Below are 25,249 nucleotides of genomic sequence, written 5' to 3'. Positions count from 1 at the left end.
AGAATCGTGGGGATCCACGATTGACAGAATTGTTCCTGAAAGACCAAATGCTTTCGATGGAGATGAAGAAGTTGTTGGAACAACAGCCAGCGAATGTTTGTGTTTGCAAATGGTGCACCATTTGGGCACTTGTCCCTTCGAAAGATTTTTAAGGCAGCCCTTATTTTAATGTTCGGACCTTCATATCATAGGCATTTTATTAATAATTCATATTCATCATCGTCATTAACAAAATTTTGTACTTCAAAAGAGATTGAAAAAGTAACAAATCAAGAATGTTTGCCTTGGTTTAAAAAAGAATGTAGTGTATCTGAGTATGATCCTGTTTTTTAATAAGTGAAAATATAGTATTTTAATGTAAAGTTGACTTTTTTTCGCTGTGAAATGCTTGCAGAACATTTGTGTAAATGAATAAGTCCTGTTGCAGAACATTTGAAAATATTCTGCTTATGGGATTACTTTTAACACAAGTCTGGATTTGGGCTCAGTCCATCTAATCTCTTATGTCCACGTGTATCATTACAACCTCTCTCTTCCTTACAATATCATTCACTAAAGCTCTCTCAAGGGCGCGTAGCTAAATGTTTCAACAAATAATAAGCACTTTAACCCCTTGCGCTATTTTCACAAATCTGACTCGTGAAAATTTTAGACCAAACTTGTCTGGCTCATAATCGACATTTCGCATATCACGAGCTGTACTCGTGATCTTAATCTCGAGCTAAACAAGAACGTCTGAATGGAATCTTCTTTATATGAATAGATGTTTTATATCTTGTCTCCTAATCCTCTGTCTGTCTTTCTTGTCTTGGGACATTTGAGTGCACAAGATAGGCACGGCTTATAACGAATTTCAGTGATGTGCACAAGGGGTTAAAAAGATATAATAATTAGGACCTGTACACTAATAAAAATTGTCCTATTGTTGTAAGTTCTTCATATATATATACATAACATAAAAGCTTCAATTAATCTTTTTATATTATTCGTTTTCTGTAAATCCTTTTCTTAATTTATTATTCAAAACTAAACGTTCTCGCACTTGTAAATTCACATCCTGTCCTTTAATCTATTTTTGGCTCAAGTATGCATTCATTACAAGTAAGACATTTTTCCCTTTGCTCTTTGTGGGAATCGCGCGACCTATTTAATAAACCAATTAATATCACTAAGATTTCCCTAAATCGAGACATCTTATGGATTTTCTTTGCAAGATCTTCCCCGACTTTTATTTCATTATGATTTAGTGTCACTCTCTCATTTCCATAATGATTAAATAAAATCAATTTGCTCTTTTTATAAACCTGTATCTGTTTGTTCTGCACACACAACTGCCACCACTAGATATCTATTAACAGAATGCAAAATAATTTTCAGACTTTACTTGATCATCATAAAATAACTAATTTCTGACAAGGAACTCTTTATTATATTAGCCACTACAAAAACAAATCATACACAATTTAAAATATTTTCTAGAAGTGGCTCATTAAATTTTTAGGTAAAAAGTATTAAATTCAAAATTATAATTTAATTTAATTTAAACTGTTATAGAGTTTAAAGTTCTTAACATTTAAGTAAAAGTTATTTATAAAAGCATATTAAACAAAGCATTAAGAAGATTAATATATTGATCATACTGAATTTATAAAGATATCTAAAGAATTAAGAAAAACATATTTTAAATAAAAAAATTAAATTCAATCTAAATATTTTACTTACATGTATTTAAAGAAATTTTTTTTAAAATAAAAAAAAATTAAGTTACTAAAAACGAAAGTAGTTATACATTTAGGTAAATTCTGTTTAAAATTATTTGGGGTGAAATATAATTTAAGAAGCATTGCTAGATCCTTTTTTCATTTGTTCAATAGATATAAATTTCTATTGACTAATTGTTATGTTCTGACATATATAATAAATGTTTTTATTGATTTATCTATTTTTTAAAAAATAATGGACTTGAGGTTTATTAGTTTAAAAATATTTAACTTACATGTATTGAATAAAAATTTTAAATAATAAGATTAATAGTACTACTGTTAGTAAATTATTAAAAAAATTATTTTTAAACATCAAAACTAAATCATTTTAAATCATCTTTATCTTTTATTTAATTTTTAAAAAAAAGTTCAATTTTAACTACAGTTGAATTTTTAAATAAATTAAAGCAAGCTTTGTTTCAATTTTTTCAAAAATGAAAACAGCTTATCTTTAGGATTAAAAAAAAAAAGATGCAAGAAAAAAATATATAATTCTTTAATATTAAGGAAAAAATGGTTAGAAAACTCACTAAAATACACATGAGCATTAAACATTTTGAAGAGAAAAAATATACAGCGACTTTCAAAAATTGAATGAATTTTTTTTATTTCGAATAATAAAGTCTGATTAACTAATGGTCGAATATCAAATTTTGTTGTTTTTAAAAATATAAAAGACGAATGATTTCTGAATTGTTATTAATACAATTGTAAAAAAACATCTGAAGGTTCCTACCTTTACAACTTCTGTTTAAACAGTTCACAACTGCTTAGTACAGCTTAATGTACTAGGTGATATTTTGAAACAAATAATTTTATTTTCAATTAAAGTAATACGATTTCTGACCTCAAATCTGTGGGAGAAGGCGACAGGATTGCTGTATTTTGAAAGAACTTGCTTTTTTTAGCAGTATTACTATTTATTCTTGTTGCAAGCAGTGCATATGTTAGTATTGATATTAGATTTGAGTAGCGAAACAAAGTTTGTTTTCCAAATTATCAATTAGATTTAAATTTTGAAGTATTTAGTATAATAAGTGTTTAATTATGAATTTTATTCTAAAATCTATTTTATTACTTCTCAAGCTACTAGATAATATAAAATATATGTACAGTCCCTAGCCATATTTTTAGACACACTCTAAGATTTCATGTGAAATTATAATTTCCAGGTGATACTTCACAGCTGTATTGTTTTTACTCGTCTGAAACTGGCTTGCATTTGTTTACACTCCTTTATCAATTGGTTAACATTGTAATGCAATACACTAAAAATAAATACGAATAGGAAGTAATAAAAATCGCCAGAATAAAAACCCATTACATGTATGTTTAACTGTTATGTTTACATGTATGATCAACTAAAAAGCAGAAAAACCAATGTTATGTTTCAATATTTCAATAAAGGAAATAGTGACTTTCCGATAGTTTAAAACAATTGTCATGTCACGTCACTTGATAATAAGTTTTTATTTTAATAACCCAAAATGTGTGTTATTTACAATTTGCTAAGATTTTATGATGTAAAAACTTCGCCAATTACAAATGAAAAATTAAATTATGAAGTACACATAAAATGAAATTATTAATGGAATGTGAATGAATATTATAGATATTGGTTGTTCATGATATGATCAATTATTAATTAAATTTAATAAGCCTGCATGCTTATTAAAATCTTAAATTATATACTTAGAATGAACAACAATGTAAACAAATGTTTAAAATTTCTTCATTTTACCTTCATTTCAAATGCAACAATTATTATTAACATATAAGTGGATAATTTTTTAATAAGAAGATTTTTTTAAAACAAATTATGTGTTTATTTATAATTTTAAAATAATGACATAACATTATGCTTTATATTTTAAAAAAAAAAATTTCAGTAATTTTAAGTTTTATGGAAATTATCTGTGATATATTATTAATGCATTGCTATTTCTTATTTAAATTAATTATTTATTTTTAAAAATCCCTTTTCTTAATGTACCAGTCATTTTCGTTTCGCCTCCTATTATATAGAACGATTGCAAATTATGTTCTCATGTCTATGTAGAGTTAAATAAAATATTATACAATTTCAGAAAAAGCAAATTTTCTTGGTAAGCAGTTAATCTTACTTTTACATGCATGAAAAAAAATGCTTTCTTTTTATATTATGATAAATTTTTGGATACCAATTATTAAAAAATTCATTTTTGTAGAATAATTGATTCCCATAATTGGAAGGAAAAAAACAGTCATATTGTTGTATTTAAATAGTATTCACTTTCATAGTCAAAATTTATTGAAAAAGGAATTTCATTCACATTGTAATACAAAAGACAGAAAAGCTTTTATTTAGTATTACTGCAAAACAAAAAACTGCAGATCACATTTATTCCAAATTCACTGTTAACAACACAATCATGATTTTAAAGTGAAATTTCTATTCTTATATTTTATACAACTTTAAAAGTAAGGGACCAATATTTTTATTACATCACATTGTTAATTCATCAAATCATTCAATTGTTATGATTATAACTATTTAGGCAACACATTTTGCTGGAGGATTCAATTTGCACTCATATTTATAAAGAAGCAGCACATGTTGTTTACAATTAAATAGCAAAATTCAAAAGAAAAAATTGGTAAAAAATGAACACACAATTATTTTGTTCAAACTTTTCTTTCAACCTACAACTTTTTATGTGACAGAGAATATATATTTCAAAGATAAAAACTTATTAAATATTTGTGTTAAAAACATAACACAGAGGACCAGTGACCCCTGATACACTCTCGTAACATCTAAAAAATGAGTTGCTTATGAATTTTGTTTCCTTACTAAACTAGCATTCAGAGTAGTTGAAAAAAATTGCTAGAAATAGTTTTTCGATAAGTAGTGCACTACACTTCAAACTGTGAGAAAAGGGGTGACTACAAGTAGTTTCTTTACTTGTAGCAAGTTTTTTTTTTTTTTTTTTTTACAGCAAGAGAAAAGCCACATAAAGTTTTGTTCAACTTCATAAAAGGAATTTGGCATCTTTTTAAGGATCAAAATATAATAAGCTACAGCCCACAGTTGAAAGCTGAAAAATTGAAACTAGATAACTTTACATTGAACCAAGAGTTTTGCAATGCTGATTTTTTTTATTTTCATTATATTCAGGCAAGACAATTGTGTCGTTCTTTCATCACTTCATGTTTAAAAAATTGAGAAATTTTGTTTCTATTTGTTTGTTTTTCTGTTTTAACTAAAGCGAAGCACTTCTAATAGACTTTATTCTTTAAGTGTCACTTATTTTCTTGTATCGTAACACAGATAAATGACAACATAGAAAACTTTGATTCTCAATGTTGAAGTTCAGAACTAAGAGCAATTTTCTTCCTGTTTTTCTTTAAATTTTTTTTTTTATTAAACTTTCTTTTTATCAGGATTTTTCAAAGAGCTTTTCTTATAACCGTTATTTTTTTAGGGTCACTTTTTTCGAAAAATACGGCAATGTTAAAAAGAGATTTTGAAAAACAATTTTTGTTTTGGTTTCCATCTAGCTTTTCTTTTTCAAAAAAACTTATGTTTTCATAGATGTTTTTATTATTAGGCAGTAATCAAGAGGGTTTCTATTATGCCTTAATCTGGAAAACTGAAATGTTTAGCTCGAAAATTTTCTTTCAAAAATTAAGAACGATTTTTATTTTTTCTGTTTTTGCTTTTTTATATAATCTTTGTTTTCTATGGGCAAATTTATGATAGTGCTGCATTTTTAAAAGCGTTTCTGATAGACATGATCTCTTTAAATGTTTTATGGAATTTCTCTTTTTCAACTTTAACTTCTTTTTAATAGCTGTTATTTTTTTATTTATCTTAAATATTTCTAATTATCTTAATATCTAATTATCTTTGTAATCTTAAACATTTCTATTAAAGGTTTTTTCCCTTTAACCCCATGCCAATAATAAAACTAAATATTTATTAATGACTTTTTTTTAAAAATTGCGATTTTAGTGATTTTTTTTCTTTTTTTGGCTGAGTATTTAGCCATTCTGCCAAATCACTGTTTGTTACATCAGTAGTTATTTTTGTTACCCTTAGAATATATTTATAATTAAATGTCTTTTTTGTCATTTATAAATTATCAAAATTTAAAAAAGAATAATATTAATTACATTCACATTGCAAATTCAAGAGAAAAACTCATGTGTTTTTGTAAGGAAACTGTCATACATTTTTCAAGAATATATATGAAAATTTAAAAAAGAAATGCTTTTTAAAACAATGGCTCCAAGCTTTATCTTAAATGCACATAAAAATAAAGTTAAAATAACTTTTAAGTGTCAATTCACTTAAGTTCTGTTACTTATTTTGTTTTAATTTAAGTACTAACACAGCACATATAAGGCTAAGTTGATGAACCAAACAACAATTTTGTTAAAGAGCTGTTGCTAAATCTGTACTCAGCTATTTTTTTTTTTTAGTTAACATTTTCCAACTATGTAATAGTTAATTGAACAGAAATTCGTTGTAGTATTTTCCAAGCTCCAATTCAGAAAAGTCCATCTTTTCATCAATGTAACTTCCTTTTCCAATTAGCTCCAAATTAACCTTGTTTTTGTATAGGTCCAATTCTTGAAAGGAATTGTTTCCATCTGACAACAATTCTATTTCCCACATGGCATATGGACTTAGCACTATACCCCCAGATTGAAGCATGATACACATACTGTTGTTATTTATGGATTCTCCATTTCTTGACTTTTCAAAAGACCATTCAAATGTATAGCAGCCGGTGGGAATTACGTAAATTCTGTCACCACACCTGTAGTAAGAATTACCTAGATGTGTTGCTTTCACTTTATATTTTTTTAAGGCTTCATCCAGTTTTGATTGCGTGTCATTATCTCTCGCTCTAAAGTACAAATCTACATGGATCAACTTGATGGCATATTTATTCGATGGAGACATCGCAATATCTGCTTTCACAACAACTTTCTCTCCAGAGAGTAATTTTGATATCATTTTTTTGTATTGCTCATTTTCCCAAACAAAAAATGGCCGAGTCGAAACACAGCCACTCAGAAAATCAGTAATGACTAAATCATGTTTCATGTTTGTTTTTTGGTCTATTATTAAATCTTTTATTTCTTTTAACTTTTTTCTGACTTCAGACACACATTTATACCATTGACCATTTGATGACAATTGAAGATGGTAATGTTCTTCATAAAGGTAACCAAAAGGAAAGATCCATTGCTTCAAAACATCCATCAATACATTATACTGTTTTAAAAGAAAACTATTATCGATTACTTTGCGTAGTTCTTGGAATGCAGTGGCCAATTCTTGATTAGAAAATTTTACATTTTCTGCAATGGCGGCATAATAACTGGCTCTGCTTTTGTTCAAAAGCTGAATTTCTTTGAAACTTAGCAAATGATTATATATATGAATCATTGTAATAGTGGATTCTTCTAGTTTTTCAATGTATTCAGCTACATCTCTACTTATTTTAAACCATTGTTTTAATCTTATTAAGTGAGACTGTATATCCTTTAACACACCTTGTACTTTCCAGTTACCAATATCAAGCGATATCTTTGTCTTTCCGTCCTTGCTATGCATCGAGTTATCAATATCGATTTCTATTTTTTCCAATATTGGTATAACCGATTGACAGATTTTATCCTCCAACAACTTTAGCATTTGCATATTAATTGTAACTTGTTCGAAAGAATTAGCCATTATATCCATTTTTGCTTTATATGTTATTGGATTTTCTTCCAATAATTCTATGATCATTCTTGCATTATTTTGAATTTTAATCTTTTTAATTTCTTCCTTTAAAAGAGCACTACTTTTGCTGGAGGGCAGTTTTGTAGTTTCATTACCTGAAACTGAAGAATCATGTTTTTGTACAATAGTCAAAATTTCAACTGCAATAATTTCTAAGACATCAATAATATGATGAAACTTTTCTACTGTGATTGTCACACAGCGTAACTGTATGAAATCTTGTAGCTCCTCTTTCATGTTAAGAAAATTTTGTTTTTCCATTTCGGATTGCTCTTTCAAGACAAGTATTTCATCAAGCAATTTATTAATTTCATTATCATGCTTTCCTTTGATTGCATTAATTTCAATACAAAAATTAGTATTAATAGCCCTATTTATTTGTATTTTTTCATCAATATTTTTTCTATTATTATCAGCAATTTTATTTAGAACTAATAATACATCATCAACTGTTTGTGGCTCTTTTCCAATTTTAATACAGTCATTCATGAACTTTAGATGACTGTAAATATCATTTGTTAGATAACTGTCATGCCTATAGTGCAAGCTGTTTATGTTTACTGAACAAGCAGAGTTGATAGCACTAAGCAATATTTTGCTGTCACAAGGATCGTTATCATGATTGAGTTCCGAGTTAAAGTGGCCGATTCTATACAGTAATGATTGATAAAATCCATTGAAGTCTATTTCCTTATGGAGTTTTGGATGTTCCTTCACCAAAAGAAGGAATTCATTGTGAAATTCTAATGCATTGTAAGCATTTGTAATTATTTCGCTGTTATCTAAAAGTTTCAAACACTGAAATACAGAATTTTTTTTAAAACCATCACTTATATTTGATAGCAAAAAATGTCTAAACAAAGTTATGAACCTAACAAAATCTTTACAGATAGGTACAGGTCTTGCTATGTTTATTTCATCGCCATCTCCTGCCTTATGGTCAAAAATTTCAACTGTATATGTTTCTTTTGGTTTGAATAATTTAGCTACGATTCGAGAAAAAGGTGTGGATAGTCTTTCTACTGAAACATTTCCAACAATAAAACCCACATTGGAATCAGTTATAAACGCACCGCTTTGATTGAAGGTTTTATCCATAGTGTCGTTACTCTGCAAGCCTGGAATAATGTTAACTAATAAATTGGATTGTCTTTGAATGACTTCTTGGTTGTTGTGAGTTAAAATTGTCAAGCTTTCATAATTTAAAAACCTGTAGCAAGCGCTAAAAACAAAACCTCCAGATTTATTCCCGTCATTGCTTAGATCTATCTTTCTAGCATCAATAACCTCACATGTTGGTGCAAAGAAAAGAACAGATATACCTTTACCTTTCAAAAGTACATCTTGATCAATAAATATTTTACTTGAAGCGATTAAACAAACTGTTTTCATATCCTTATGCAACCCAAAGAAATTTTCATTTTTATCGGAAAAGGTAACAGCTTCATCACAAGTCACTTCTGGTATGTTTTTTAGGCTTATGTACTGAGCTTTAATCACCATTGCAGTTCCTACAAAAGAAATTTTAGTTTCGTTCTCGAATGCTAGTTTCGAAACTTGGCTCATTTCTTCAACTTTCCCTTCATCTTTACTAAACTGTTTACAATTTTTAATATTTCTGATGCTAAAAGAATTTTTATGTTTTTGTACTTTGTACTCAGAGAGTTCATTGTAGAGTTTAAATAAACGCGTTTTAAATACTTCAGAATCAAGGAGAAACTTATTGACATCTTGCAATGCATCTGACCATGCTGATGATGATGATCCAGAGTTTATCTGTTTTTTGTTTAAGTTTTCAAGAAAATTGATACTTTTTCCTAAATTTAAAAGAATAGATAGATATTTCCAAGGTATACAAATTTCTAAGTCCTTTTCACATGCATAAAATGCTCCTACCAACTCACATATTGCAGTTGTGTTTTTTATTTTATTTATTTTGTCATATAAGGTAGCCTGGTCTTTTTGCAGCTTATGAATTAAGCTTATGACATCTAATGATTTTGTTTTTTTATCATAATCGACTTTCATTGCTTCTGTTAAACTATAAAGACTATTTCTTATTCGATTCCCAATCTTATCATTGGTAGTAAGGATAAAAAGTTGAAGATCCTTTTTAAAAATATCAAAATTGGCTAATGTGACTTGAAATATGTCAGACCATCCCTTTGTATTTAAGTTCTTTTCACAAAGGATTTCCAGAAAAGCCAAGTATTTTCCTTCGTTGATTATTTGTGATTTAATTTCATCAGAAATAGCTATCTTCAGATTAGATAATTCTTTACTGATTGTCCGTATCACTTCTTCCACTTCGTTTAAATTGTTTATCCTTTCTGCTATGTCAGCAATAATAAAAGAGCTACTTCTATATCTTAATAACAAAGTACGAGTTTCCTTTATGGCAGTTTCTACATTCTCCGGGGCTGTTGCAAACGAGTCTAACTTAATATGAATATCTTTTTCTAAAGAGAGAAAATATTTCTGTACGTAATCTGCTATCTCCTCAAACTTCATCCGCAATGTTGTACTCATTTCTTCCACTGAATCATAAATATCATTCTTCAATTTTTCAGACAAGCCATACCCAAAGCTATCTTTGTTCTTATATGTAAAATCAAGTTCTTCAAAGATTATCTTTTTTATAGGATTTTTTGCAATCTGGCACGTGTTAATTTTGCTCAAAGGTCCTTTTTCATCAGGACGTCTGAATAATCCAATTTTTGTATATTGGTTTCCATTTTTGAACAGCATTATATCAATGATCTTGATCGCAGCTTCATGGTATTTTTTCTCTGTGCTTGTCTCTGATTTTAATCTATTTTTCAAGTCTTCTTTAACATGCATTAAAAAATCAGCCACGTACTTGATTATTGACTCATCGCTTACTGGCTTGTAGTTTCCCCCTTCCTTCACAGCTATATTATCAACTTTTGTTACAACGAGAGCGATACTTAGTCGAAATTGGTCAATGTCTTTTATAAAATCAAAAGCATTTCTCATCAGTGACATGAAATCTTTTCTGTTTTCTCCTTCCTTGACCGATGAATAACTTACAGTGAATATCATTTTAATGCATTCGGCATGATCTGCTGCTACTTTTATGAAATGTGTTGTAGCCAAATCGTAACCCGTGCTTCTCGTGTCCCCGAATCCAGGGCAGTCGTAAAAAACATTGTTGGTGATTGGATCTACTACAAGCTCAGGAAATATTGTTTTTGAGTTGATTGTTGATCTACCAATTCTTTCATCAACGTCATAAATTAAAAACTCTCCTGATCCCATGTCTTTTGCTATCAACATGGAATTGTCACCCACTATCCATTGAGTGAATGTACTCTTTCCTGTACCTGTAACACCTAAAACTAAAATCACCTTCTTGCAGTTATCCAACAGCTTAATCTCCTGCTTGCTTCTTTCAACAAGATCGAAAGCATGCTTCATGTGAATGTGGACATCTTTTTCAGCATTCTGCAAACTGTCTGTGTCTCCTGTTTCCATGATGGCTTTATTAAACATAACCCATTGATATAGAATAACTGCTGCTTGCTGGCTTATTCATTCCACGAGTCTGCAAAATAAGATTTATTTAATAAATACACACAGCAAGAACATTCATTTTAATTAGAGGAACAGAGTTTTTTTTTTAAAAAAAAATATGTAACTTGTTATTTTACAAAACATAAAAAGAAACAAGCCAGTCAGTGTACCTAATGAGGCTACATAAAGCAACAGTCCTTATGAGTCTTATGTTATGGATGGTAATAGTGTGCCCACAGCAGATTTTTAACAGTAGTTAATGGAAACTTATTGATTAGGGCGGTTTGGTTGGTAGGTAACATTGCAAGTTCTGATCAGCCTTGGGAAGAAAAGAAAAACAAAAAACATGAGTTTTTTTTATTTAAACCAGTTTTTTTTTATTTATTTAAATCAGGTTTTTTTTTTTTTAACATCGAAAAATATTTTATGTCCTTAACTGAAATCAATTAAGCTATTCCTAAGTATTTCAGAGTATTTAACTATTAATTAATGTTTTCAATTAACTATTGAAAAATATCCATTTTTGTTTCGTAAATATGTTAAAATAATTAAAAAAAATACTTTAAATATGCTTTTATATTTTTTCTACGACTCCATTAAATATTCAAATAAACAATTAACATTTACATTTTATTTTTATAATATATATGCTAGGCGATTTTCCACCCTTGATTATCTATAACAGTGGTTTCCAACTGGCGGCCCGGGAAGCCCTTTTTGTGGCCCGCGAACTAAAATATATTAGTTGTCATTTTTTTGCGGAAAATTTTCGTAAAAAATCTATATGGGTTTGAAATACTTTTCTCGTTAATAAAAACCTAATTTCTTCGTTTCTTTGAAATTTATCATACCAACGGTGCAAAAAAATTATTTCTCAGGTTTTGCATCCAAGAAAATATTTATTCAAATAAAGAAAATAATCGTGTATGTTGCTCTTTTTTATTTCATTTTTTTTTTGTATTTTGTGAATATAATTTAGCATGTATCAGAAATTTTCTCGAAGAAATTCTCCGATTTAACTTTTTGAAACTACTCATTTTAGACGAAATTATTTACACACACATTTGTAAATTTTAAATTTAAAATGCAAATATCTATTCTCTGGTGGTTGCAGCAGACAAACCTCAATTTCGTCATTGAACATTTTGTGTGTTAGTACTATGTAAGTTTTAATGCCAACCTTTCTAAAGTAATGCTTCAATATATCTTAACAATTAGATATCTGTTGCACATTAATTGCTTAATACATGGGTGCACATTTAAGTTATTGTAGCCTGATTTTTTTAATATGCAATTAAATATTTTTAAAAATCAACTTCTTGTTTTAATTTGTAATTCAATACTTTTGTTTTGTACAACTTGGTAAAAATCTGACAGTAATATTTAATGTTCCTTCAAACTTTAAAGAGTCCTACATGAAAATTTGACAAAGTTGCGGCCTGCCATTTGAATTTTGTTTTTGATTGTGGCCCCCGGCCTTCTGTTAGTTGGAAACCCCTGATCTATAATATTGAAATGTGATGCTAAATATTAAATGCTTCAATATTATTTAATTAATATCATTTGTATGCAATTTATTATATTAGAATTAAGTTTTATAAAATTAAATTTTTTTTTAAATCCATTGAATTTATAGGTACAAATTTTAATTTCTGGCCATGTATCTTATACATTTTATTTTATTATAATTAAAAAATACTTCAAAATAATAGAATAACAAAAAAGTACATGGTACAAAAGTAACATGGGTTGCATATAAAACTAAGAAAGTAAATTTTAGTAGAAATGGTTTAATAATAAACTAGTTTTTTTTCATTTATTTTAATATAATAGAACTTTAAAAATAACAGTGTAATTGTCCTGATATTTTTTATTTTCCTGATAAAAAAATATTTTGTCATTATTTGTCCCTTGTTTTTAGCTTTTGTCCTGATATTTCTGATTTATGTGAGTTTAGCACATCCCATTTTCTACAAATACTAATGCAATTCTTAAAATAAATGGTTTGAATAATCGAAAGATTTGGATTATCCATCAAATATCTTTTTCTTCTAATTTATAGTTCATTGAACTAATTTATTTTTAAACACAAATGTTAAGACCCAGATTCACTATATTCTCATTTCAAAATTATTGAAACCCCACTTCATAATATTTGATTAAAGAAGTTGTGAACTTGATTGAAAATTTTAAGTATTGATATGTAGGAATGTTAACTATTTGATATTTATTATTTTTTTTCATGCAAAGTGACATTAAAATTTCCTATATAATTATCTCAAACTATTTTGAGTGGCTCAGTGCTTCATTAATTAAATTCAGGGGTCTGTCTAGGTTTTACTGAGAGGTACCTATTTTGTGAAAATTGATACATAATTTGTGAAAAATTAAAAATTATATTAAAGAATTCAACACAAAAATATGGATTTATCGTTTCTTAAAGGACAAAAAAATAAAATTTTAAGAAAAAGTATTTTGTGAAACTACCATTTTTCCTAAAATTGAATTTGTGAAACTACCGTTTTTCCTAAAGTTGAATTTGTGAAGGTACCCCTGAAATTATACAATAAAACATTTTAAAACTTATTTTTTTGAATAACTCTGGCATTAAAAATAGTATAATTTTTATTTTTTTGCGTTAAAATTTGCCCCTATTGTACTTAAGTAGAGAAAATTATGCTTTTTTTTTATTTGTTGTTTGCCCTTTTTCAAAAATAGTTTAGTCTGCTGCATCAAAAAATATCCTGATTTTTTCTTTAACCCACTTCAAGGTCGTCAATTCACTTATTAAAAAAAAGCAGCAATGAATAAAGAGAAATGCAATAAAAATTTTGTAAATTAATCTGAATATTTTATTTATTTTTTTAACACAAAAAATACATTTTTAAAATATTACAAAATATGAATAAAATCAAAATACAATAAAAATTTGTTTACTTTGATAACAGAAAAATGTTTTTAAGCATTAACTGATAAGTAACTTATAAAATTTAAACAAGTTTCCATTAATGCTTTTGATCGTAGCAAGCTTTAACAAAATAAAAATTGCTCTCATTTTTTTAATTTTACTTGTCCAATAATAACATTATTTAACTAATAAATTTAAAAATTTTTAGAAAATGGAATTCATGATGCTGTACAATATTTTAAACATTTTTAGAACATTTTCAAGGTCTGTCCAGACCAAATTTACTACCGTTAAGCGGTACCTTCACAAATTCAACTGAATCAAAAACGGCAGTTTCACAAAATACTTTTTCTTAAAATTTTATCTTTGTATCCCTTAAGAAACGATAAATCCATATTTTTACTATATTTTTGTGTTGATTTTTTAATATCATTTTTAATTTTTCACAAATTATGTCTGAATTTTCACAAAATAGGTACCTCTCAGAAAAGCCTAGACTGACCCCTGATTTTGTTCACAATGTATTTTTATAGATACTTTTGCACGAAAGCTCTGAAGTCAGAACATTTAAAAATTATAAATCTATGTTTATTTAAAGAAAGGCAAATTCCCACTAAACGTAAAAATAGAAACTCTTTGTAAGAAAATTTGAAGAAAAAAACATTCATTTGGTTCTAGTTAAAAGAAAACTCTTAAATAATTTTAAAAAAACTTTCCTTTTAAAAAGATTATTCAAAAAATAAATAAATAAAAAAGTTTAAAAATACCTTAATTATGATTTTGGTTCTAAATTGTCATAAAAATAAATTTCTTTTAGTTAAAAGTAGTCAGTAAAAAGTTAAGGTAGTTTATATGGGTCATTCTCACAAAAACAGTCATTTTCATGTCCCCAGTATATTTTATGTTTGTTTTACAGCTTACGAAAAAAAAAAAATTCAGGGAAAGTGTCCTTCAGAATGCACAAAGGAATAAAAATAAAATTATCAATTTTCATTTTTTATTTATTTTAGGTAGTTAAAATATACCAATATGTCATTCCCTCACTTGTCCCCACTGCTGATTTAAAAAAAGAAAAAAATTGTTTCTGAAATAAAAAATTTTTACAAATTCATGTTTTTTATTTCAGAATACTGAAATATAGAATTCAGAAAATCAATTTTAAATTTAATTTCTGATAAAAATATTAACACAGCACTATTTTAAACTTTGTCCCCAGTGTTTCGCGTCATTCCCTCACAACAATGTTCTTATCACCTGCAATCTTCTTAGAATAAAAATATTTTAATAAAAACTTCAGAAGTTAACAACTGGCATCATAGAACAAAATTGCAGTATGTTTCCATCTTCAACTTAAAGAAGCTTTGCTGTGGAATAAATTTGAATGAATCAAACCAGGTAAAATTTTTTACATTTGTCATTCCCTCATGTCATTTTTTAGAGTAAAATAAAATACAACTTCATCGAGAAAGTGGATAATTATATGTTGCTTTCTTGTATGAATATAATTGTATGTGATTGACTTCAGAAATTAATTAGGCCTAACTGTTATTTTTAAATTTTATTGAATTCGTCATTCCCTCACTAGTGTATAAAGTGAGGGAATGACGCTGAAGTGAGGGAATGATTCAAGATGAGTATATTATTAAATTTTTTTTTGTTCAATCGTGCCAGCCAATTTTATTTCCCAAACCTGTAAAAACTATTAAATATATAAGACTAAATTATAATAAATATTAGATATACTTAGTATGTTATCATTTTCAAACTTTAGGTAGATGTAACTTAGATAAAAACATGTATTAAAATAAAATATCATTCCCTCACTATTAGTGTCATTCCCTCACTTTTTAAATAGTGAAAATAATTAATTTACTTATTAATTAATTTGAAAAATAAATTAAAAAATTAATTAATTAATTAATTAAATTGATTAATTAATTATTATAAATTAATTAATTATAAATTACTTATTTAAAAAATTAATTAATTTAAATATTAAGTATAATTTATAGGATATATACTTTCTTTATAATGCCATTACATATTTCTATTAATATAAAAAGTTTCAGAGCTTTTTATTCACTTTACTTTTTTGGGATTTTATGAACTGAAAAATGACAGTTTTCGTGACAATGACCCATATATATACACATACAGTGTTCTCCCAAATCGTTTTTTGAAGGGCGGCCTGCCCTTTGATCCCTATAAATGTCCTGTTTCCCTCTTTGTCAATTTTGAAAAAATTAGCTGCCCATCCCTTAAAAACACTGCCTTTTAATTCATATTTCCTTTTTAAAATAATTCACTGTATAAATAACAATTACACACTGGTAAAATCATTTGTGTTTATAGGTTTAATTCTGATTACTATTATAAATATTTACTTTGTTAGGATTATTATCAACTCGTTAAATTTTTATGACCTCGTTAAGTATCTCTTTTTTTCTCAGGGGATATTAAAAAGTTTTTTAATAAATAGCTTTTTTTTAAAAAATGCAACTTGAACTGTTTATTTTCTCATAATTTTCAGTTTAAATTATATAAAAATCTTTCAAGTTGTTTATCAATTAATAATTTTTTCGATTTAATTGTTTTTTGAAAAAAATTTATGCTCAGAGATTGTCCATTAGCATGCCTTTATTTTTTTATAAACTCTCTTGTTCTGATAACGAGAGAGAATCATTTTTTGAAATATACACATATAATAGTACAAGAGGTATCTAAAATTATCGGAAACGAATTCAGTTATTACATGATATGACACATTTTGGTAAATTTTTACAATGCTAAGTGAGCACCCTTTAGGGTGAGGAAACACCCTGCCCTTCTTTGTTCCTAGGGAGAACTCTGTACATCTATAAATATACCCATAGCAGAATTTACACAGTGAATCTGCAGTACTATCTTCACAAATCCAAATTTGTCTGCAACCACTGTGCAGTCAGAGATTGTTATTCTAACATGCATGTGCAAATATGAAGTCCTTAAAAATTATACATAACTTTGTGCTGTTTTAATTTAGGTTGAGATACAAGGATGCTAAAATAAAGTAACAAAAAAGAAATTCCTATACAGTCAAACCTGTAATCAAGTAACGGAAGAAGAAAAAATATTCTTTTGTTCTTCAATTCTACTTTTTAATTTCTGTTAGATCTCATTGGTTTGTTTTCTTTTTAGAAATTATTTTTTAGTTTAAATTTAGATATAGGCATGTGCGAATGTTGTAATAATCTGTCCTCTTGGAGGGGTTTCTGCTACTGGATATCCTTTTTAGATAAAGCAGTTATTTAAAAAGGACCCCCTAAAAAAAACAGAATTGTTATTAAACTTACTCAGAGTGGGAAAACTTGGAAAATACAAGTAATTTTAAAGGCAACTAAATAAACAGGGAAAATGAATGGAATTTTGAGTTTTTCTTTACTAATTGGGAAAATACAAGGAACTTCATCTCTTATTTTCGTCTTTTGAAAGTGGTGACCACTCAAAGCACAATTTAAGCAGGGGTCTGTTAAGAAGAAAATTGGGTCCGTTAACAGACCCTTCACAAAATATCTTTTCATAAAAAGGGACCTTTCACAAAATAATTTTTCTTTTAATCGGACCCTTCACAAATTGGTTTATCTTCATTATTGTTTTGTTAATCAAATAAACCGTTCTCGTGGGGGAGGGAAGAAAGACGATTCGAGACAAACTAAATTTCCCTAAGTTTAAATTTCAAATGTAGTATTCTAAGAAAATATTTCTACTTTTATAAACATCTTGCGCATATTCTTATTAATATTAAAATCATATATTTTTTTGTAAATAAAAATTAATTTCGGGCAATTTTTTAAATAAAATATTATAAATTTAAGAATTGTTTAAGTTTACTTAATGTGTAACACATTAGAAGTGATACATTACTAAGTTGTGATATTTAAAATAAGTCCGCTGAAATTATTAAAAATTTAAGTGATTTTCGTGCTAAATTAATTATTCGTTCGAAATAAATATTCTGCGTTGAGCAGTATATGCTAAATACTAAATATTTGTATGCTGCATCTCTAATTAAAAAAGTAGCAGCAATTGTTGAGCAGAATCTCATATCTATTTGCAATTTAAAAACTTCTTGAAAAGGTTTTTAGCAATTTTTGCTATAACAGGACCCTATTTGCACTAATTCACAATAGCAGGACCCTGATTGAAAGAATGTGACTTAACGCTTATTTTATATTCACAAATTATGAATAGTTTTTTCACAATTTTACAAAAACGGACCTTTCACAAACCAGGGTGGCCACTCAAATCAGATTTCAAATTTCCCTGATTTTTCCAGGTTTTAGTTTCTTTATTCTAATAAAGTGTAGGATGTGGGTACAAGAAAAGTGTCTATATTATAAAATATTTTGTTCAAAATGTTATTTTTTTAACATATCTTGAAAAAAATAATTTATTTTGATAATTTGGCAAGATTTTTTTATTCATTTTTCAATGTTTTGGTACAAAATTTTGAATCAAAAATCATATATTGACAAACAAAAGAGTAAAATTAAATATTAGTACATAGTCAGTTCTTAAAAAAAAAAAAACCTTTTTTTAAAATTAAAATATGTTATAAAAGGGGTTAAAATGAAATAGAAAAATTAGCATTAATGCAAGACTTGTAACAATTTGTCGATAAACATTGCTGTTAACGATTGTAAAAAAAAAATTTGTGATTGGTTGGTTTGCTGAGAAAAAATAATTCTCAGATGTCTTTTAATGGGAATACAAAAGCTTTCAGAAAAAGAGTGCAATATAAAATCTATTATTATTATTAAATTATAACCAACTAATTTTTGGAGAATTTTATAAAGTTAAAAATACAAAAAAATTTTGTCAAAATGGAAAAAAATTACCACGAAAGCATTGGAACAAACTTATGCCATAAATGGATTCAGCCCAAGGACAGAGTTTAAAAACAGAAGCTAATATCATAATCCCTTCTTCCACCTCCCCCACAATCTTTCCTAAATTGCACAGTCCATAGCTGTCAAAGGTTTCCACATTTGTTTAGCAACGGTGGGGGAATTTTATGTGGCATTCTAGTTTAACAGAGCTGTAATGGAGCAAATTTTGATGCAAGCAAAATATTGCTAAATTGATGATATTACAACTGCTTGGAGAAAGTGGGGGGAAAAAAGTGGATATAATGGATGAAATAATTTAAATTAAGAAAATTAGTAAATAATTTAAATTAGTGAAATTAAAAAAATTTCCAGCTTTTCTTTAAAATTCCCTGATTTTTCCTGGTTTTTATCCAAATTTCCCTGATTTTTTCCAGTATAAATAAATTCCTTGATAATTCCAGGTTTTCCAGGTGGGTGGCCACCCTGAAAACGTTTGGACAGAAGACCCTGCTATGAGATATTTAAGGCAGTGTTCTCCTTAAGCGTTTTTAGAAGGGCTGCCTGCCTTATTTGCCCTCTGATCCCTGTAAATTTGCCCTTCTAGTAAAAATTAGCTGCCATCCCTTAAAAACACTGCCTTTTTACTCAGATTCCATTTTTAAAAAAATAAATAACTCACTGTTTAAATAATAATTACTGGTAAAATGATTTATTTATAGGTCTAATTCTGATTACTAACAAATATTTTCTTTTTGAGAATTATTTTCAACTGGTTAAATTTTAATAAGTTTCCCTTTTTTCAGGGGGTGTATTAATGACTCTAAGTGATTTTAAAATAATTTTTTTAAATAAATACCTTTTTTCTTAAAAATGCACATTAAAATGTTCATTTTTAATAGTAATTGGTTTTATAAAAAAAACTTCAAGTTTATCAATTTGTCATACTTTTTTTGAAAAATATTTATCCTCATAGATTTGCCTTTTAGCATGCCCTTTAAATTACAAATCTTTCTCTTGTATTGATAATGTGGGATAATTACTTTCGGAAATATATACAGGGTGTACCAAAATTCTCTTTACAATTTCAAAAATTCATAACTTCGAAAATAAACAAGGTATTTATATTCTGTCTTTTGCATGTATTACTGCAACTAATAAAGTTTTGTTTAGTACACTTCAACATGCGCACCATTGGTGGCCCTAAGCACTTCCAGTCTGTAATCAATTACAAGCCAGGTGATGTAAAGATAATTTTGGAACATCCTGTATATAAGATAGTATAAGAAGGTTTATAGTTTAAAAATGATCAAATTCAGTAATTATCCAATTTTTGCGATGTTAAGTGAGTGCTCTTTTTTAACCCTAGGAAGATCTCTGTTTTAAGGATGATTAATTCAGTACATTTGTTGTTTAATCCTTTTTTGTACACGTAATGGAAATGTGGGAATCGTTTCATACCTTGACGGTCAGACAGCTAGTTTAGGTATAACAATGCCAAAACATGCTATAGAATGTTGGCTTTCAAACTATGTCTATACATATCAAGATGGAAGAGCTGTTCGAGGGCGCTCACCTCCCATTGAGGTGATTGTGGGAGGGGTAAGATGCTTTCTCTCTATCTAACGCAAATACACATTAGTTCCATCAAAAAGGTGGACCAATGTTCTCCCAATACTCGATCAAACTACAGTATGATATGTTTTAAGTATGTTAAACAGTTGCTAAGTTTTATCCACAATTAATACTGTCATAGTTAGCCTGATATAGCCCACTCAAGAGCACTGTGATTGTGTGTTTCCTCTTAATAGATTGTGTATGATATGTACAGATAAAACACAGGGAATTTTTTTTTCCAGATTTGATCAGCAACCCTGTTATTTAAAAACATAATCTGCAAAACCACAGTTTAATATATGATACTATTAAACTTCTTACAGTATTTTAGTTCTCAGGTAATGTAAGTGCCTGGAAACAAATTCAGTTTTTGCATTTCTTGGCATCTAAAATAATAATAAAGACAACAATACTTAAATTTAAATATAAGATGTATGTAAAGAGGGAATTATGCATACAAAAGTATATGCTTTAAAATTATTTTATAGTAAAATATGAAAATAAATGAACATTAAACAATTAAAATTTAAACTTTGTAAAATAAGCTTCCTATCTAAATGTAGGTAAGTTTCAAGCTATTTTTATAAATTTTAAGAACTTTCTTAAAATAAAGAAATAGCAAATCTTTAAGTAATAAAATTTTAAGATGCAATTCAAATTCATAAACTTAATACATAAATTTAAATAATCCTTATATAATTAAAATTTATAATAAATTTAATTTATCTTTTCAAATGTAAAAAATATGGCAAAAATGATAGAAGAGGTACTCCGAATGGAGTAAAGAAATGGCATAGAAATAAATTTAGATGATACATTTTATTCTAAAATTCATTAGAAATTCACAAGAATTTTGCTTACTTCAGGTGCGGTGGTGCTCAGGGAGTGCTGTTCCACTCTTCACTTAGAATTATCAATGAAAAACATACTTTTTAAGTGTATTATGGTTTTTTTAGTGCATTCTTGCTGTGTTTCAAAAATATGAATGCTTCACTTGCCAGATCAATTAACTCTGTTTTCTGAATTTTATTAAATTTCAATATTAAAAGCATTCCATTGGCTCCTAACTGAATTTGTTCAAAACAATTTTCTCTTATAATAAGTATTAGCACCACTAAATGACAGATTTTTTTTTAGTCATGGAATAATTAATTTAAAAAAGCCAATCTGATCGGTAAAGAAGAAAGCACTATTTCATATAATTCAAATGAACCATCCAGTGCTTAGAAAATACTATCATCAATAGAAAGGTAACAATTGGCTGCAAATGCATTGGATGAAATTAGAAACCTCACCTCATACAATTCAAGTATGACTTAGACACAAAATTTAATGCGATTAATATTAAAAAATGTGTAGTGGGTAAACGTCTGCATTCAACTGGGACAATTATATGATTTAAATTCATTTCTCCTATTAAACACGAGTATTATGGATAAATCGACATATAGCTAATGAAAAATACATTGATGATGAATCCATTTAAACAAAATAATACTCGTAATATTATGTATCAGTAACAAAACAGTTATTATTCACTTTCGCTAAAATCTTTATTAAAACATATTTTATACAATTTAGTTTTTCCAGAATAAAATAAAAATATTCCATGAATTAATAATTTTCTTCCACTTGCCAAAGCGATTAACTCCTTTAATCAAGAAAAAAATTTTAGTAATAATGACACTCTTAGGATATTTAATAAAGAAAAATATCTTTACCTGCTGTCTAATATGGTATTATTTTCAATACAAATATTGAAGCATAACCAGTTTATTGGAAAATCTTACACGTAAAACCTTATAACTTGATTATTTTTAAAAATAAGAACGATCACTAAAGGTTATTATCAGTTATTCCGTTATTGGTTTAAAGTAAGGGGAATTCCCTTTTACACTCGAGAACTTCAGACTTTACATCTGCTTTAGAGCGCATGCGCTGAAAAACTTTCTACCTTGCGGTCCTCGTTGCTGTCTCGCAGTTTTTGACAGTCAATGAATTGGGGCCTGATCGTTTCTTAAATTTTTTTTTTTACATCTGGAATATTTTACTTTACGAATCAAAGTCGTAGCGTCGAGGGGGCGCCCCTTAATTTTAAAAACATCAGAATTTTTTAAATTTTTTCCTTTTTTTAAAAAATTACTTTTTAATAAAAGATTAATTTAGATGATTTATCAATAATTTATTCTATGTTATCTCACTTTTATGTAAATGGTATCTTAGAAATCATATAATGTCTTTTTTTTTAAATATTTCGATTATTACTTAATGATTTCAGCATTAGTTTATAATAGTGGTTTTTATTTAGTTAGTTTCATTTATGCTCGATATAATTTTTTAAGCATATTCTATTCACTCAACATAGTGTCATAATTTCTAGACATGCTATTTACTTTTTGTAACTTATTTTTGTCTTAAACAACTTGTTTGGAACTGATTTGCTCCCTTCTCATATTAAGATTATATAATGCATAGATATATTCACTAGATTTTATGTAGGTATAATTTGATAGAATTTTTCGTTTCATTTCAGACAAGATATTCATTGCTTCAAAGCTTTCAATAGAATGTGTTTTATATTATTTTATTTGATTAGTAAATAACTTTTAAAAACTTAGCACTGGACTTGCACTAAATGCATTGTATATTATTGCACGTAGGGAAAATGCTATTCTTTTAGAATATAAGCGAATCTCATATCTAGGAATAACGCTGTTAAATAAAGTACACTATGATGGATTTGATTTTCTCATAATTATCCGGATAACAGTTAAAAACGAACTAAATCTGTAAAAAATTCTTTACATGGGTATAGCGACCACTCATTACAATTATTTATGCTTCTCTCTTAAAGATATATTTTGTGATTGTTTTAGATTTTATACTATTACATTACAACTATATGTTCCACAATTAAATTCTTATAAGAACAATTTCCTAATATTTGCTTAAAAGAGTAAATATAAAAAAATCTGAGAATAAAAAGCTAAAATAACTAATATATCAACAAAAAATTTATACTTATTTAAAAGTATACGTTGAAATCGAGAAAAATTGAATTTTTATGTTATGATCCTTAAGGTGAGGGGAAAATAACGGACTACCTTGAGTAATTTTTGATCCTAAGATCCGATCTTCACATTCTAGTATGCATTGTACCTAAACAAGTAAAATTAACATGAAGTGATCCAAACTTCAGATCGTTCTCTTGATAAAACTATGGGGACCCTATTTCACTGATTGATCATTAGATCCTGATAATTAGATTAAAAATAATTCAGGGTGGTCCGATTTTATTTATTTTTTTTCGCCCTGTACTGTAAATCTTAACTTTGACAGAAAGTGGTTATACATAAGAATTTTTACCATGGTTTTTTCTTAATTTTTAGAAAATAAAACATCCAAATTCAGATTAGCCATCTTTTCACAATATACCCTTGTCTTGAATACATGACAGGCATCCTTACGAAAGTTTTTAGTAATGTCAATATAAAAGTTATTATGCCCTCTGTTAAATGCATAAAATTACTTTTAAAATTAAAGAAATTTATAAAATTTTCTCTGTATATTTCTTTTAGAGTTTTAATATTGATATTCTGAATAATAAATAAATAAGTTAATGAAGGAAGGAGAAGAAAAAAAACTGCTTGCCCTCTTAAAAATTTGTTTCACGCCACGCCTATATTTTTTCCAATTTGAAAAAAAAAAAAATCTATTTTCTACATAAGGCCGTTTCTACTCTGAGGAAGAGGTGGAAAAATATTTAATACAAGATATATTTATTTTAAACGAAGTAAAATAAGACCTTAATTATAAAATATTCATTGTTTTGCTGATAAAAAATCAGTCCTATACGTATGATATTACTGTTTATTGATAAATAAAAGCTATGGAGTAATTTTCTATTTGTGTGTGTGAGAGATATGTTGGAAGGATTTTATATCCTAGGGAAAGTAGCATTTCCCTCTATTTTATTAGATCTCGAACCAAAAATAGATTAATAGACGACAGGATGTGAAAGTGTGTTCCGTTTTGAATAATAAATTAAGAATAACATAAAAAGATTAATTAAAGCATTTTTAAGTTATACGTAACCGTTGTTGATCAGCCGACCTAATTTCGAATTTATGACTACCAATGTTCGACTCCCTGTAACTGTCCATTGATTCCTCGTAGTTTTGAACCCAATACAGAAGACAAGGTAACTCCTCGATCAAGTATCGGCAGAAAATTTGACTTCGTGGAGAACTTTTTGATGGAGCTAACCCGTATTTGCTTTAGAAGGAGAGAAAAACCTCGAAACCCTCCCACGGTCACCTCAATGGAAGGTGAGCGCTCTATCCCTCTAACAGTTCTTCCTACGTATGAGTAAAGTTTGAAAGCCAACATTCTATAGCATGTCTTGTTATACCTAAACTAGCCGTCTGTTCGTCAATGTATGAAACGATTCATATTTCCCACATTTCCATTACATGTACAAAAAGGATAATTCTATACTCAGAAACTATTCAACCGATTTCTCCCAAAATTTATATTTTGTCATATAAAATTAAATGCTTTAAAATGATGTAAATAACTATATACCTTACAATTCAAAATTTTTTCGACTGTTATTAAATAAAATAATAAAGAATAATAAAAATAAATATTTATTAAAATTAATTTTTTGTATAGAATTATTTTTGGGCAAACGAGTTTTATAATTGTGTGCAAAAATTTTTTCAATTCGTTAGAAAAATTCTCGGGATTTGGCGTAATACGCAAAAAGTAAAATTAACATTAA

General features: G+C 27.5%; 1 protein-coding gene across 4 annotated transcripts; it reads right to left on the bottom strand.

The window, feature by feature from the left end:
- Window positions 1-4,030: 4,030 nt before the first annotated feature.
- LOC107442955 (uncharacterized) lies at window positions 4,031-22,471 on the bottom strand. Of its 4 annotated transcripts, none has more exons than XM_043050714.2 (3): window positions 22,188-22,471; window positions 11,247-11,395; window positions 4,031-11,107 (listed from the first exon to the last, which is right to left on the bottom strand). In XM_043050714.2, the coding sequence occupies exon 3, from the start codon at window positions 11,053-11,055 to the stop codon at window positions 6,253-6,255; it is 4,803 nt and encodes a 1,600-aa protein (XP_042906648.1). In that variant the 5' UTR covers window positions 11,056-11,107; window positions 11,247-11,395; window positions 22,188-22,471; the 3' UTR covers window positions 4,031-6,252. The 4 variants fall into 4 exon arrangements, with proteins under 4 accessions (XP_042906648.1, XP_015912148.2, XP_015912146.2 ...); XM_016056662.3 differs by lacking the exon at window positions 11,247-11,395 and adding an exon at window positions 20,788-20,852 and having other exon boundaries at window positions 22,188-22,403; XM_016056660.4 differs by lacking the exon at window positions 11,247-11,395 and having other exon boundaries at window positions 22,188-22,445.
- Between the last annotated feature and the right edge of the window lie 2,778 nt (window positions 22,472-25,249).

The sequence above is a fragment of the Parasteatoda tepidariorum genome, chromosome 3, assembly GCF_043381705.1.
Source record: "Parasteatoda tepidariorum isolate YZ-2023 chromosome 3, CAS_Ptep_4.0, whole genome shotgun sequence".
Classification (NCBI taxonomy): domain Eukaryota; kingdom Metazoa; phylum Arthropoda; class Arachnida; order Araneae; family Theridiidae; genus Parasteatoda; species Parasteatoda tepidariorum.
Note: the sequence above shows the minus strand (reverse complement) of the source record. Positions and strands in the feature narration are given on the sequence as shown.